Source organism: Anopheles maculipalpis, chromosome 3RL, assembly GCF_943734695.1.
Source record: "Anopheles maculipalpis chromosome 3RL, idAnoMacuDA_375_x, whole genome shotgun sequence".
Classification (NCBI taxonomy): domain Eukaryota; kingdom Metazoa; phylum Arthropoda; class Insecta; order Diptera; family Culicidae; genus Anopheles; species Anopheles maculipalpis.
The window spans coordinates 32,108,757-32,124,239 of record NC_064872.1 but is presented as its reverse complement, the minus strand read 5'-3'; the positions used below and the strand labels follow the sequence as shown (position 1 = coordinate 32,124,239).

General features: G+C 42.8%; 2 protein-coding genes across 2 annotated transcripts in view; both read right to left on the bottom strand.

Moving 5' to 3' along the window:
* LOC126564205 (sodium/hydrogen exchanger 7) overlaps window positions 1–15,483 on the bottom strand; it is a 714,899-nt gene that overhangs the window by 685,381 nt on the left and 14,035 nt on the right. The gene's annotated exons all lie outside the window — the stretch shown is intronic.
* Window positions 10,343–11,270, bottom strand: LOC126565116 (protein Tob1). The gene has a single exon (XM_050222258.1). The coding sequence runs from the start codon at window positions 11,252–11,254 to the stop codon at window positions 10,343–10,345; it is 912 nt and encodes a 303-aa protein (XP_050078215.1). The 5' UTR covers window positions 11,255–11,270.

Here is a 15,483-nt window from a genome sequence, read left to right as displayed (position 1 = left end):
AAAAATATTATTATAAATAAAAATGACCACACGAAATATTATGTAAGTTGAGTGAAAAAAGGAAAGCTTTATGGTTAAAAAATAATTTAATTTGGTTCTACTTAAAATCATTCAAGAAAGGAAACAAAATTTATAATGAAAAACTACAGCCTACTTAGGTTGTAAACTAACCCGAATTGACAGTTTTATAGCATGTTTCGGTTCTTCAACACGTGCCGTTTTGTTTACTTCTCTCTTTGTGTTCTATGTGTGTCCTAGTTTTTCCAACTGTTTTTATTTGCTTGTTTGTAACTTGTTGTTTTCTTCTGCTGTTCCATAATTTATATTTATTTCCTGAAGTTTTGTATTGTTTTCGCTCTTACTATGAAAATAAATAATTGTGGTTTTTGTTGATGGTTTGATTTGTGTTTGTTTTTCTTTGTTTGTTGTTGTTTACTCGTTATACTGAATCTTATATCAAAGGAAAGCTACATTCTTTCTCGTTTGCATGATTTACCGTCAAAGTATGTGTCTGTCATATCATTTTTGTAGTTTTGTTTTTTTTTTGTTCTTATTTTGTAATTCATTTTCATTTTACCAGTCGCCTCTCCATCTGCGTTTCTCGTTTGTTGTATCTGTACCCGTAGGAGGGTTTGATATAAAAATATTTATTATCACATTCAAATATATTCGTTAAGCGCTCCACATAGATCATATCGCTTTGCGTTGTGCGTAGGAAGCGGACATTACCACACACCACATCATCGTACGTCTCTTCGCAAGCGGAAGAATAAAAAAAAAACTTATCCCTGTGTGTATTTTCGATTGATTTTTTCCTACTTACTTTTGTTATTTCCTTTAATATCTTTTTTTTCCTTTGCTCTTCCCCGTCCAAAGCTAACTTTGCAAGAATTTCTTTTTTGCCTATCTTTTACTAACTCTCTCTCTCTTTCTTGAGGCAGCACAAGCACAGTTTGTTTGTTTTTCTATTATTAAATTACAACCGGTGCTGGAACAGGTGCTGCGGTACGTTTGAATTGAATTTTTCTAATATATTTCTATATTTTTCTGTCGAAAAGGTCTAAGCAAAAGCAGTATCAAATAAACTAAAAAAAAGGATCAAATCAAGAACAGGAAGCGGTTGAAAAATATGATAAAGCTATTTATTCGTTTATTAAAACAATAAAGAGAAGCCATGGGATTACAATACGAAGAAGGTAATAAATTTGCTCGATATAGTTCAACTTTAACAGCTTTAAATCACACATTGAATAGCGTATGCTATAGGAAAAATATAGCAAGCCAACCAGTACCATTCATTGATGTTCAGCGATCAAATAAAACATAGAAAGACTAGGAAACACATGTCCAAGACATTGTCTATACCAATAGTGACAAGAAAGCGGCACTCTTCTGCCCGCAAAGAATCACAGATCATTTCAAATTGTAGAATACGCCTTCAGAACCCTGCAAGGACCTGGCTATTTCTGAGCGCTTTCCAGTGATGAAGGGAAAATTGTCTCCCATATTTGCTATACAAGTGGGAGACGTTTCAATCAACACCACCAAGCCACAGGATGATAATCACAGGAAGATGTATTCAAGTCAAGCCTTGGACATGCGGACATCGCTGGAGAATTTGGCTGGTGCTGGACGTTTCTCTAATGGCAAATTGCACGTACAAAAGATGAACCTATTCATTGGAACTATTCATTGAAGCTTTTGACGTTCTGTTCTTCTCATTTTTTAAAGAAATTTCAGTCAATATTTTAAAGGTAAATAGGAAAACAAAACACAAATTTTCTACAACCGCTTTTAAGCATATACAAACCGTTCCCAATAACCTCTTGTTGAACGTATCCTGCACAACCCAGATTTCCCCCCATAAGTTTGGAACTAGTGTTGGTCTCGTGTACGTGGGCTGCTTCATATGTTTCTGGCCTAAGCCACAAGAAGTGTTGCTAGATGCAATCTGATATTTTTATTCGAAAGTTTGACATTTTCGAGCATAATCACACTCACAACATTATGACGTACGACCATCATTTGTGATGTCTACATTGACTTGAACAAATCAGTTTTGAAAAAAAGGCAATTGACCCGTGAACATTTTGGACTATCAAGACAAGACTGCTTTGCAGAACTAAAATCGTGGCCGACGCTCGCTCAAGACACCTTCCCGCTTTCGAGAAGGTCGTCAAAAAATGGCGGTTGGACCTGAGAACATTGATGCCGTTAAAGATCTAATTGCACAAGATCGTCATGTGACATACTGCGCGATAGAGGCATCTTTGGGGATTTCTTCCAACAGTATAAACACTGTTTTAGACAAAAAAAAACGGCCGTAAAAAAGGTGAAGTCTTCGGAGAAATTCGAAAAACGAACAATGGCAATGCGATCCCTCACGCATCGGCTCAAACAATCGCTTATTTGACCGACCGACCGATATAAATAGCAGCCGACGTTCAACTTTGCGACCATATTTGCATATTTGTTATATGTACAGAAATGTAAAAAACACACACACACACACACACACACACTCACAAGTACTACAAACATACATTCCCATCTAAAGTGTAGTTCATTTAGAATTCGGTCACTCATCACAGGCTGTAAAACGAACAATTTTTGAACGTAGAAATATAATTTCTACATCAAACGAAAGGTTTTTTATTGTTCTTTTATCAAAAAAAATCAAGAAAAATATATTTATTTGTGTACGGATGAATTTAAGTAACTTTCTTTTGATATCTCTCATAAGTTACCGCAAAACTGGTTTTTCAACTTCAGCAGCTGTTTCTTTTCCAATAGTATGCACTTGGTAAATATGGCCAGAGCTTAATTGAGTCTTTATGAGCTTTATTAAAAAGCAAAACACGCTTTTCCAGACACCGATCTGCATAAACTGTCGAGTTCATAGATTTGTTTGTTATAAAAACCCGTGTTTTGTGCCCACAGATGGCTTGGAACACCATGAATTTGGAACCAAATTTGTCAGCAAAAACGAACTTATATTTGTTGGGAACATCGCCCCAAAATTCTATTTTATGTACGTTTCGTCATCCATAAGAACGTATCCCGCGTACCTCGTTCTTCAGAGTTCTGTTTGGTGGCTTTCAGGCACGAAAAGAGCGGAAATCTGCACTTAACCCGATTCTTCTTCTGACGGTACTTAAGCTGCACCGTGCTTTTTCTTTGCAATATCCTCATCCGAAAGTCCAAGGTTAGCCTGTAAAGCTTTCAACATCTTCCAGCTCAGCTGACATTGTTCCTGAACGAACAATTAATGTCACAATTAATTGTCTGCGTTGCAGCTCCATCGATAATAATAACTGAAACAAGTACGATCATACCAAAACCACTCCATAAGAGGGAAGAGTGCTCCAATAACTACTCATAGGTGTCAAAAAATTCCATATAGCACCAATGGCGGCTCTACTATACACAAGATAGAGTGACCAAATTCTAAATGAACAGTACTTTATGCCTCTCCAGCTCATTAAAGACGATTAAAGCTGTTCCTGCGTGGCACACCTTCAGGCAAGATAATGTATCTAAATGCACCAGGTTTCAGAGTAGATCTTTCGCTTCGTCAGGGGAATCGACTCCCATACAAGATGACAGACACTTGTGCGGAGATGTTCTGCTTTTGCTTACAGTATTTTCTCACGAAAATCGTTCTTTTGCAAAAAGCATTTAAATACTAAACGTAATAATTAAAGTAAAAAGAAAAGATGCTTCATAAATTACCGTAAACTCAACAGCTAAAACGTCTATCCGCATCGTCTAGCATCCACGAGAAGGATTCTAATGAAGCTCCCTCCCCATAGCTGCGATTTGGGCGGTTCGCACGTCAAGGTTTTCTTTAGTTCCTGGGATTCTTTCGATTAGTGTAATCTGGCAGCGCAAGGTTCCAAATTGTGCGAGGGTTTTATGATTTCATGTTTCATGAAAATAGCCCCCCCAAAATCCTGCTGATGTGTACTGACATTGATTCCGAGTGCACGCGTACAACACCGAAGCAATCAAGTTTAATCTTGCTGCTGAACATGAAGGGGAAAAAAAGCGTCGAAATGACGCATTTAGAAAGCATCAGAGGGGGGTGGGGGGGGTTGTAGATTTCTGTCCCTATGTAGTCACACTCCCCGCAACATACAGCATGGTGAAACAATTTGCAACAAACACGACAATCTTGGAACAGGGCGTTTAACCAAAAAAACAACGAAACAAGAGCGTCACCTTGCGCTGTGCGCCGCCACACAGCCATAGAATGGTAGGGAGGAGCAGCCATTTTGAAACATCGTTCCACGTGCGTCTGTATGCGTGGCTACGAGTATGCGTTTAGTCACGTAGCTTCAACCACACAACCGAAAAATAAATGCCCGAAAACTTCTCGACCGCGACCGATGTGTTTGGTGCGCGGTGAATGAAGGGAAACAAAACGGCATAATCATCATCATTATCATCGAAGTTCGGGGTGTTGTGTCTTCTCTCTACGATTGACAGCGTGTTTCACCCATACAAACAAACGTGCAAAACTCACCCCTTCTCTCTACTAGCGGGTGACGTCTGCACTACTAGATCGATCTAGCTGTTAGACCTATTATTCACCATTTGCCCAAACTATTTTATGTTTTTTTCGGCAAATCCAAGTAGCAGTAGCAACGATCAGCCATCGCGAGACGCCGGGGTGTTTTATTGCGTCGTTAGCCCGGGAGAGAGTGTGTGTATAAAGCAGCCCTTCGCTTTTCGCATGGTTTAATGGATGGTCTGCTAGTGCTAGCGGTTCCAATAATGATGGCCGTGTTGTGTGTATTCCCAGGCACAACACACACGCACGCACACAAAAACCTTGTGTTCGCTCGCATTGGAACACAAGGCTTCGGCGTCGAACAAACAAAAGTACGCACAGCAAACACAAAACAGCCCTCTCTTCGAGAGCCTTTTGTTGGGCTTTGCAATCATGGCTGGACGGGAGGTTGTTACCTACATTGGTGTGCGTGCGGTGGAGGTGTCTCTACGCGCTACGTGACTCACATCTATGGCGCGTCGTCGTCTATGCTGAATGGATGGAAAAGTACCCCGCTGCATGCGCGGATGCACATGCACAACAAAAAGCAATGCGGCGCTTCTACCCATCATCGTTTTGATGGCGCAAAACATGTTGTTGGTTGTGTGTGAAAATTGTATGCCTTGCTTGAGAAGCGATTTTCGCAGACCGCTTTCAAAATGAAAAACAAAATTAATTGAAACATCCCGGTTTCCCCCCGTACAAGTACAGGTTAGCTTTAAGCTTACTTTTAAATACTTTTGGCATGAAAGCCATTGTTTGACCATTTTCCCTAGAAGAAATATCGCAAAATCTAATCATACCAAGAACGTTGACGCCGTCTCTCGGTCTCATGGCAGAAGCTGGGTTTTTCTTAATCATTCCTACAGCCGACGTGACTAGGTGAAACACAAACTCTGTAAAATTCTGTTCTTTTTTTCATCATAAAATCTCACCTTCTCCATACCGTAACTAGAAAAAGAATTTCTTATTTAGAGGGTAAAAAATAACACAAAAACACTACTATTGCTTTTCGCTTTTGCTAAAACGTCGGCAGCCATTACCAATTAATCACCATTGATTGAATTCGTGCGTGATGCCGTTGTGGATGCATCATCAACTGTCGACAACGACTCCTCAACGACGTTTGTGGGTCTGAACTTACATGGAGAGAAACTGCGCTTGTCCTTGGAAGCAGAAAATGGAGGAATAAGAGCTAGAAGTTTTTGAAGAAGCTGGACATTCCCTGGACTCTGTATTCAAGAGGAAGCGCATCATATAGCGGTTGAAGATGTAGTCTAGGTCCTTGGAAGTTTAGAAAACAGAAAATAGTGCATAGAATCTTGGAAGGATTGAATTAGACCTTGAAGATGCTTGGGCATTTTCTAAACTCAGTATTCCACAGGAAGCGGATCATATAGCGGTTGAAGTTCTGGTCCAGATCCTTGGAAGTTTAGAAAACAGAAAGTAGTGTAAGGAATCTTTGAAGGGTTAAAGTACTAGAGCTAAAAATTTGCTGGACATTTCTGGACTCTATTGAAGAGAAAGCGGAGCATATACAATTTGAAGATCTAGTCCCGGTCGTTGGAAATTTAGTAAAGAGAAAACAGAGTAAGGAATCTTTGAGGGGTTCGAGTACTAGAAGTGTGCAGGACATTTCCTGGACTCTGTCTTCAAGAAGAAGTAAATCATATAAAGCGGTTGAAGATCTAGTCTAGATCTTTGGAAATATAGAAAACAGAAAATAGTGCATGGAATCATGGAGAGGCTAGAGTACTAAAGATAGAAATTTGCGGGACATTTCCTAGACTCTGTCTTCAAGAAGAAGCGGATCATATAGCGGTTGAAGATCTAGTCCAGCTCCCTAGATGAGTCTCATCCCTTAAAAAAATCATCCAGCAAAGGTATCGCACTGAAATACTGCACTTCACCAGAACTGTCTCTCTTCGAACCAGAACCCTGCAGAGAACACGGAAAAGTGATTTATCAGCATCTTTGGTCAAGAAAACATAAATTTGCAACATTGTTAGTTCCGTGACTGAAACACGATTTGACATTCGCTTATTTTTAATCCTGAATTTCTCTGTTCCGTAAGCAAATATAGCATTGTGTTTTGTATGTATATGTATATGTATATTTATAGATAGATTTTATAAACAATCGATTCTCGTCCTTCCACACTCTTCACGTCTTTCACACCTAAACGCTATTCCCCCTCTTTCCTTCCTTTCCTTTCCCTTTTTTTGTTAACTGAAAGGGAGGTACTAACTACCCCTTCACACACTTTTCCTCTCTATCTCCCTCTCTCTCTCTTTCTCTGACAAGCCTTTCTTCTATCCCTCTCTCTCTCTCTCTCTCTCTCTCTCTCTCTCTCTCTCTCTCTCTCTCTCTCTCTCTCTCTCTCTCCCTTCCACCTCACCTGATATCCCTTCCCCCATACATGCACGCACTTACTTTCAATCGGTTCCCACGAAAATGGGGAAACTATCGCCTGAATTCACACACAGAGCAGTGGGTGCACGTGTGGTGGTGCGGGTTTGGGGATTGGAGTCACACCACACAAAGTGGGTGGTTTGGGGATGATGGTGGGAGTGTTGTTGTGGGTTTTAGCAAAAGAAAAGGGGTGGAAAGAAAAATGGATCTTATTAAAAAAAAAAAAGCAAACTGTTACTAACGCCCCCCATGCCCACCCGTTTGCTGATATTTTACTCGCTTTTATCGCTCTTACTCGCTATCAAAATCATGTCACATCATCACTCCCACTGCCTCAACTCCTTCCCACTCTGTCTCTCTCTCTCTCTCTCTCTCTCTCTCTCTCTCTCTCTCTCTCTCTCTCTCTCTCTCTCTCTCTCTCTCTCTCTCTCTCTCTCTCTCTATCACGCTAATCACTTTATCCGCGCATATCCGCACCATTCCTTCCGTTCTGTGTTTCCGCATTCTTCTCTTCACCTCCTCCACAAACAACAAGATTTTGTGCTTCTTTTTGTTTTTGCGCCCTTCTTTTACTGTTCGCATTGCAGCTTGGCACACCTCTCGCGAAACAATCGCTGAACAACTGAAAAACATAATCGTGTCTCCCATGTTTATTGGATTGGTTGATGAGAGATGTGTGAAATGCATCCGTCGCAGCCAAAGGAAGACATCAGCAGCAACAACAAAAAAAAACCATAAAAATCTTTTGCAACGAGAAGCAAAGAAGCGGAAGAGGAACAAATGGAAGAAAACACAGTGCAACACACGCACAAACCAACCGGCACAATAAAAGTGTAATACAGAACAGAAATCTGGCATCAGTTTTACATACACATAAACGCAAAACATCACAAAATGTCTTCATTTTTCGAAAACTAAATTTAATTCGTTTGGACTGAACTGGTGAGAATTTATTCGCGAGAGGGGGGGTTGGTCGATGGGCGTTGATAGGAGAAAGTGTTGAGATTGTGCGAGGTGATGGAGATCGAATCTTCCACTCTCCCCTCCCAACGACTACACCCTCCCTCCACATTCCCTTTTACAATCTGCACACAATGGTGCTTGTGTGAGTGTGTGCTTTTTGACACAACACAACGACGGCTCCAGGAGCCCGGATTTTAATTTAAACACAATTTGTAAAAAAGACAATTTTTTTACCAATACGTTCGGGCAGTACAAAAACAGAAAATACAAAATAAAGTATCTCAAGAAAAGTAGTATTTGCAGTTTTGGCTTTTTACAAGTAAACATACATATAAACCTAAAATCGCTTACAACTGTGTGATCTCTCGCCTGCTGGCGGCGTGAGAATTGGTCTCTCTTGTCTTTACGCAAGGGGTGGGAGGGGTACACGAAGGAGATGGATGACTTTTGCTTAATTTCAACGCTTACTTTGCTAAGAGCTTTCTTGCAGTCGCGCGCGCGGGAGATGTATAGGGGGAGGATGTTTTTTTTTTACCTTTTCCACCTGTTTGCGTTGTTCGTTACGTTTTTTTCTCGCTCTTTTCGTTTCTTTTTTTCTTTTCCATTTTTTTCATTTTCTTTTTTTTCATTTCCTCTCGTATTATGCTTTTGTGTTTTCTTCTTCTTCTTCTAGACACATTCTTGTACTTTTGCTTCCAATCATATACAATCCTTTCATACTACATTTACAATTATATTTTTCCATGCTTTTCCTTTTCTTAAACTTGTCACACACGCACACACACCTCACAGCAGCGCAGTTGCATCCTTACGCTGCATCGTTACAATCGAAGGGAGATGATGTGATTGAGGGAGAGGAGGGAGGGGGGGGGGTGCGAGTTGGTTTTTGTTGACTCATTGTTACGCTCCACACCTCCTACTTCTATTCCTTCTTGACCCCCTACACCGTCGTTCCACCTTCCCTTCCTACTACTGGTATATAATAAAGACGTGTTTGTGTGCATGTGTGTGTGTTTGAAATTAATATTGATCACAATTGAAATGCGTCGCGCTACCCCTAATAAAAAAACAGGTGGTTTTTCCGAGTTGTTGTTTTCTTCCCGGTATCCTTATCATCTATGCCGTTTGGGTGTGCATGTGTGTGTCTCATCGCTTTTTTTCGCTCTCTCCAGTCGACCCGCAGCAACCACACACATCAGGTAAGGGAAGCTGAAGCTTGCCATATTGTACGATGGGGAGGAAAAACGGTAGGTTAATCACACTTGCATTGTGTGTCGTCGTCCTGACACACACGTCACGCCGGCGCTGGGGTTTTGTTTTATATGTTTGTTGAAGATCATCCGTTTCCATTTGCTCCGTTTCTCTCGCGTCTCCCCGGGGGGGGGGGGGAGGGGAGGGGGGGGGGGTGGTGAGCGCGGTGGACATCACCTGCCGAGCCTTTTTTTTGTGGGATGGTGGGGGGATATTCTAGTAGGTTTTGCACTGTTGTTTTCTTCTTTTGTGTGTGTGTGTATGTGTATGTGTGTGTGTTACTTCTTCGACTTGTTGTTATGCTACTATTCGATAAAGGTACCACACCATCCACGGTGGTGGTCGTTCACAACACTTCACTTCTTTTCTGCTTTATTTCTCGCCTTAAAAACATATCATCATGTAGGAACTCGCTCTCATGAACTTTCGCTCGATTTTCCGGATCTTTTCCAGCTGGTTTTCACAACACACAACACACATACATTCCATTACTTCTATGCTGGAGAACAATAGGCAGACGTGCACGCACGCACGCACACACTCATTACACAGAAGGTCTCGCACGCACACACACACGCACGCGTTACTTTTCTTTTTCTTCTTTGATGGCAATTAAAAGAGACTTTTCTTCTTTCACGTGGCTCTTGTGTTACGCGTGGGTGGAAAAATCTGCATATACACACATATATACAGAATCACCTTCATCGAACCACACACACACACACACATACGCACGCGCGCACGCACGCACTACTTTTGTTGCTTTGTACACAAATGGTGTTGTTACACTATTATCCTTTTGTTTTGCTTTTCTTGCTTCACACACACACGCACGCACGCGCAAACAAAAAACATACACTCACGCACACAACACCACCGCAGTTAGAAGAAAAAGCAGGATCACAGGACACACACGCACTTAAATGCGCTCGATCTTCTCCCCCAACACACGCACGCACACAAACGCACGCGCGCGTCACATTTTTTTCTACAATATTAAGCTTCCGTTTTTTCACACTTCCTTGTACTTTTTGTTCACCGGGAAAGGATAAACACTAACTCGGATTTTACACGCTGAATCTGCTGCTGCTGCTGCTGGATCGAGGGAGATCACCCCCAAAATCGGGCACAGAGAGAGAGGATCACATATGAAGGATATGACTCTTAACATTGGGTGCGCACTTTGTTGTTGACGAACTGGTTGTCCCAGGGGAAGTACTGCTGGGGCTGGTGTACGTTCGCGGCGGCTGCCGGATAGTAGTTGTTGCTGTGCTGCTGCGGTCCATGGGGATGCTGCTGCTGCTGCTGGGCAGCCTGGTATCTGGCGAGATTTTGCTGCTGCTGATGATTCAGGAAGCCGGCGGCGGCACCGTACGGTGGGCTTAGCGGGGGACTAGTCTGTCCGCTCGACGACGAGCTCATGCTGTTGCTGTGGCGCTGCTTCGCATAATGGTGATGGTGGCTGTTATTGTTCGATTGGTTGTGATTGTACTTGTTATGGTGCTGCTGCTGCTGGTGCGGTTTCCCATTGCTAGTGCTGTTGTGCTGCTGCTCCAGGAAGTCGACCACCATGGCGCCCGCACTCCCATTACCACTGTCCACCGACGACACGGACAGATCGAGCCGGCCGACCCGCTCCATAATGAACTCGTCGCACGCAATGCCGCTGCTGCTGCCGGTCGAGTCGAGATCCGACGACGGGCTGGCACGGCTTTGCGCCGTATCGTACAGCACGCAGATCGTACCGTTCTCCCCGATCCGGTACGACACCTCGTCCGGATCGATCCAGATCGTTAGCTCGAGTGGGAGCAGCTTCCGCAGCACGACCGTATTCAGCCCGACCGCGTGGCCCGCCTTCTCGATGATCGGATCCATCTTGCCATTGATCCGGAGACACCGAAAGCCGGACCCTTTCGTCGGCACGTCCGGGTACCAGTGGCACTGGAAGTGGCGGGTCAGGATCTGTTCCAGCGAACCCTTGAAATGCTGCAGCTGGCTTTCCGACAGTTGGTTCGCCTTCCGCACCCGGAGCAGGTTCATCAGAAAGTCGGCGGCCGAATTCACCTCTATCCTCATGTTTGCGGGGAGTTCGGGGGGTAAAGAAGGGATGTCACTGGGTGATGGTTGTGGCGGGGCAGGGCACGACGTTTCGCGCCGTGTTGATGCTGTTGTCCTTCGGCTGCTGGGGCGCTGCGTTCGTTAACACCTTTTTCGCGTACGGGCAAGGTGCTGATGCGTACATTCAAAGCTGGCCGGGACCGAAACGTACGTACGTACGCACAAACACACGCGCGCGAGAGCGAACCCTATGTGTATGTGTTGTGGCCTTGCGCGTTACTGCTTCCGCGGGAGAACAGGAAAAAGAAATACAGCTCTAGCGCATACACACACACACACGGGAAAACGATATCGTTGTTGTTATTGTTGTTGTACACAATTTATCACAAAGGCTCCTTGGTGTATGGGGGGAGAGTGAGGGGTAAAACCACCCGTCAGCCGAAATAGAAACCTCGATCGATCGATGTCGTGTACCCAAAAAACGCAACGTAATACGAAGCACGCACACGCGCACACACACACACACACACAAATTCAACCCCTAAAGGGGATGATGACGAATGTCGCTGTTACTGTAGTGTGCGTGTGCAATTTTTGCTTCCTGCTTCTTCTTCTTCTTCTTTACGCACACGCACAAGGTTTCAGACACACGCACGCACTTTTCACCCTTCTCAAACGTTCGCTGCACACACGCACACACTCTCGTCGGGGGCTCTTCAAAGATGGTTGCTAGGCTAGCAGCAGCTCACGATGGATGGCTGAGATGGAGGTGGGGAGGGGTGAGCCCATTAATTTGCACTCATTTACTGCCTTTTTTGCTTCGTTTAGCGCTTTCACGAAATTAGAAGCACAATCACACTGACACGTACGCTCCCTTATGCACACTTACAACGCACTTTATTTGACGGGTGCAATAATTCCAGTGTGTGGTGTTGTGCGAAACACGGAAATGCCGTTTTTTTTGCTTCTTCTATTGATGAGTTTGCAAAAAAAAGAAACCACCTCGTACAATTACAAACACACACACACACACACAAAAGTCGTGAATAAACGTCGCGGCCTGGTTTTAATGGCTTCGCGTGTAGGGAATGCACGACCCGATAGAGAGAAGGGCAAATTGTTGCAAGCGTGATGGTATTGGTGCTCGTCCGTCCGTCACTCTTTCTCTATTGGTTGATTTGCCAACAGTGTAAGTAAGCAGCAGCTGCTGCTGCGCCTGCTTGTAACACACACGTTTTCGCTTTTGGGGGAAAAAATTACAAGGTTTCTTTGCTCGTTGTCGGTTGGATCTTGGATTGGCAGCGGCCGTTGCTTTGTGTTTCACACAAACGAGAATTACACAGCCTGGGGTCTGTTGTTTGTTGGTTGGGGTTGTGTGGGGCAGATCACATATAAGAAGTACGAAAATTCAACGCAATAGAACTCCTTTCCGGGCACAAATGCACACCTTGAGGCACGCACACATACACACACACACAAACGCACAATCGTTGTCTGGTCGCGTGTGGTAACCTCGAGGATCAAAATGGGGCACACAATGCGTGGCGCGTTTGTTACGTCGGGGTGCAAGTGTTTGGTTGAATAAGAAGCGCGTTCCTCCTACTTTCGAATCACGGATTTTTCGACACACGACTTCGCTGACTTCTTTTTTTGGGGCAGATGGCAAACGTTTTCTCTTCCTCTTTCCGCTCGTTCAGACTGCTACTCCTTCGCTCTATCCCTCTCTCTCTCACACACACACACTCTCACTCCTCACTCTTGGCTCTCTTGCACGACGTTACCCAAACTGCTCACTCCGTCCAGACCGATCTCGATGCCACGGAGGTTAAAATTCGAATGCGTCGATGCAAACAGCCCCTGCCACGATTGACGCTCGTCCGCACAGCGCGGGACAGAGATGCACAACATCGTATCGCTCACTCCCTTACACGCATCGTCTCATCGAAGGTTCGTGGAAACAGTCGAGAATGAAAACAACAATTCAACTCGTCAACCCCGGTATAAACGCGCGCGCGCATCGCTTTTCGAAGTTGATACCCAGCTGACGAAATCACGCTGTCCACGACAATTTCGAACCGAACAAATTTAATTCAGGACAGTACGGCGGTAAGCCATCTTACTAAAGTATGAAGAAATATTTAATTCGGCTAAAATGTGCAATAAAATTTGAAGAAAATCGAGATACATTTTTATAGAGATGAAACACTCCCTTCGGAAGGAAAGTTCCTATGAACCATCGACCCTTTTGACAAAATTGCCTTCATAAGCACTACTAAGGGATTTATCAAACAAATTTGCCTCAATAGTGCCTTAGTTTGCGGATTTTGTCAATACATTTTAAAGTGACAAAAGTAACACTCCTGTAATGTATTTTATTGTGTGTTGTACGAGCCTTTTCGAACGACAAATTATGATTTTATGAATGTAATAATAAATTAGTAAATTAAAAAAAATTAGTTGTATGAAAGTTTTAAAAAATGTTACAATTACAATTACAAGATACGTGGGCCCTGGAGACAAATTCCACCCAAACAGTTCCTGTTATTTTCGGTCCATTCAGTGAGTAAAAAACTCGAGAAGGATCTCCCTTTTCAGGCGAAATTGGTTCGTTGAAATGTATGCAAAGTGCGGTGCAAGTTGACACGATTGCACATTGTATTTTCACAGTTGTTAAAAATCATGATATACAAATACAGTCTGGCTGTTCTACATGAAAAAATAATAAGATGCATGATAAACAAATTAAGGTAAAATTCGAATTGAAAACCCCTCCCTTTGTTCTAACGAGCACTAGTTTTAACCTTAGGATGTTACTGCTCATTCTCGATTGGCCAACGGTTGAAGAATCAGTCACTATGTTACCGTTAGCCCTTGGAACATATTCACAGTAAGCTTTATCCCAAGCTTAGAAGATCTGTTCCCCTTAGAAAAAGTCAAACGTTTTGGACGGCAAGTCACATGTTCAAACGCAAGTTATTATTCACTTTTAATGTTCACTGTGCTACGAATCCTTTGAAGGAATAAGTATTGATCGAACGATTTTGACCAAACTGACAACGCACTGTGCCTTAAAATTCACAAAGTGCTGCACAAAAAAATATTCTAGGGAGACAAAAAAAATTCTATTCCTTCTCCTCGAGACTTTTATCAAAATGAAAAATGTGCTGAAAACTTGATTTTTGGAGAACTTCTTTAGGGTATCAACTGTTCTTAATTCAGTGTTTCTTTTTAATTTCTCGCTTTAAGATCATTTTTAAAGAACCTTGCACCTACAAAAGACACCAAACGCGAGGCAACGGAGAAAAAACTGATATTGGAATTTCCAGAATTTTTGACAGTTTCACATCGATTTCAATAGTTTTAAATTTCCCGTGGCTCGCAGCCCGTCTCTTTGCATTTTCATCTTTAAAGTAGGTTCAAATAAGTACTAGATACTTTCTAAAACAAGGCTTGTAGCTCTTCTATTCCGAAGAAAATTTAACTTTCCCATCACTAAACATGTGTTAGTGAATTATTTATTTTGTTCGAATGGAATGAAGTTGTAATTTGAATCTGCACTAAACATTCTTACTAAGAGAACTATCCACACAAAAAAATGCAGAAACTCTAATAAGAAAATGTTTAGAAGCTTTTCCGCGCATCCAAAACGGACCTTGAATTCCAACAGGTTATTTTCCAGAGGTTTCTGTCGCACTGAAGTTTGACAGTTCAGATGAAAATCACTCTGTTTGTTGTTTTTTTCCCCCTACTGTCTTCGCTTGGTAGGGTTGGACTGTTCCCACTCCGAATGGAGTTTGCTCATAATTTGAAGAAAGAAATCTGTCGCAACATGAATGCAACTGCAACTACATAATTTCTTGTCAGATCTGTGACGATAAAGGCATTAAAATGCATCGATTGTTCAATGGACTTATATATCGCTACCTAGCACTTTTGTGCGAACAGGAATGGGCCAACAGAATAGTATTAAATGGACAGACCACTATTAAAAACGGGACATACTTTCCGTTTAGTTGATAGAGCAAAGTAAAACTAGCAAGTAAAGCTGGACAATGACAACAAACGGCTTACCTTATTCGTCGGAGGCTTCTGCTTAAATTTCAACCCAATACAGCCCCCGTAGACGACGACGACTGCATTCAACTGGACCGACCATAAAATCGACACACAGCATATGCATTCACATTACATTGTAAACCGCAAAGCAGCCCTCCACAACTAGCTTCACCTTTTTCGCATTTATTCAC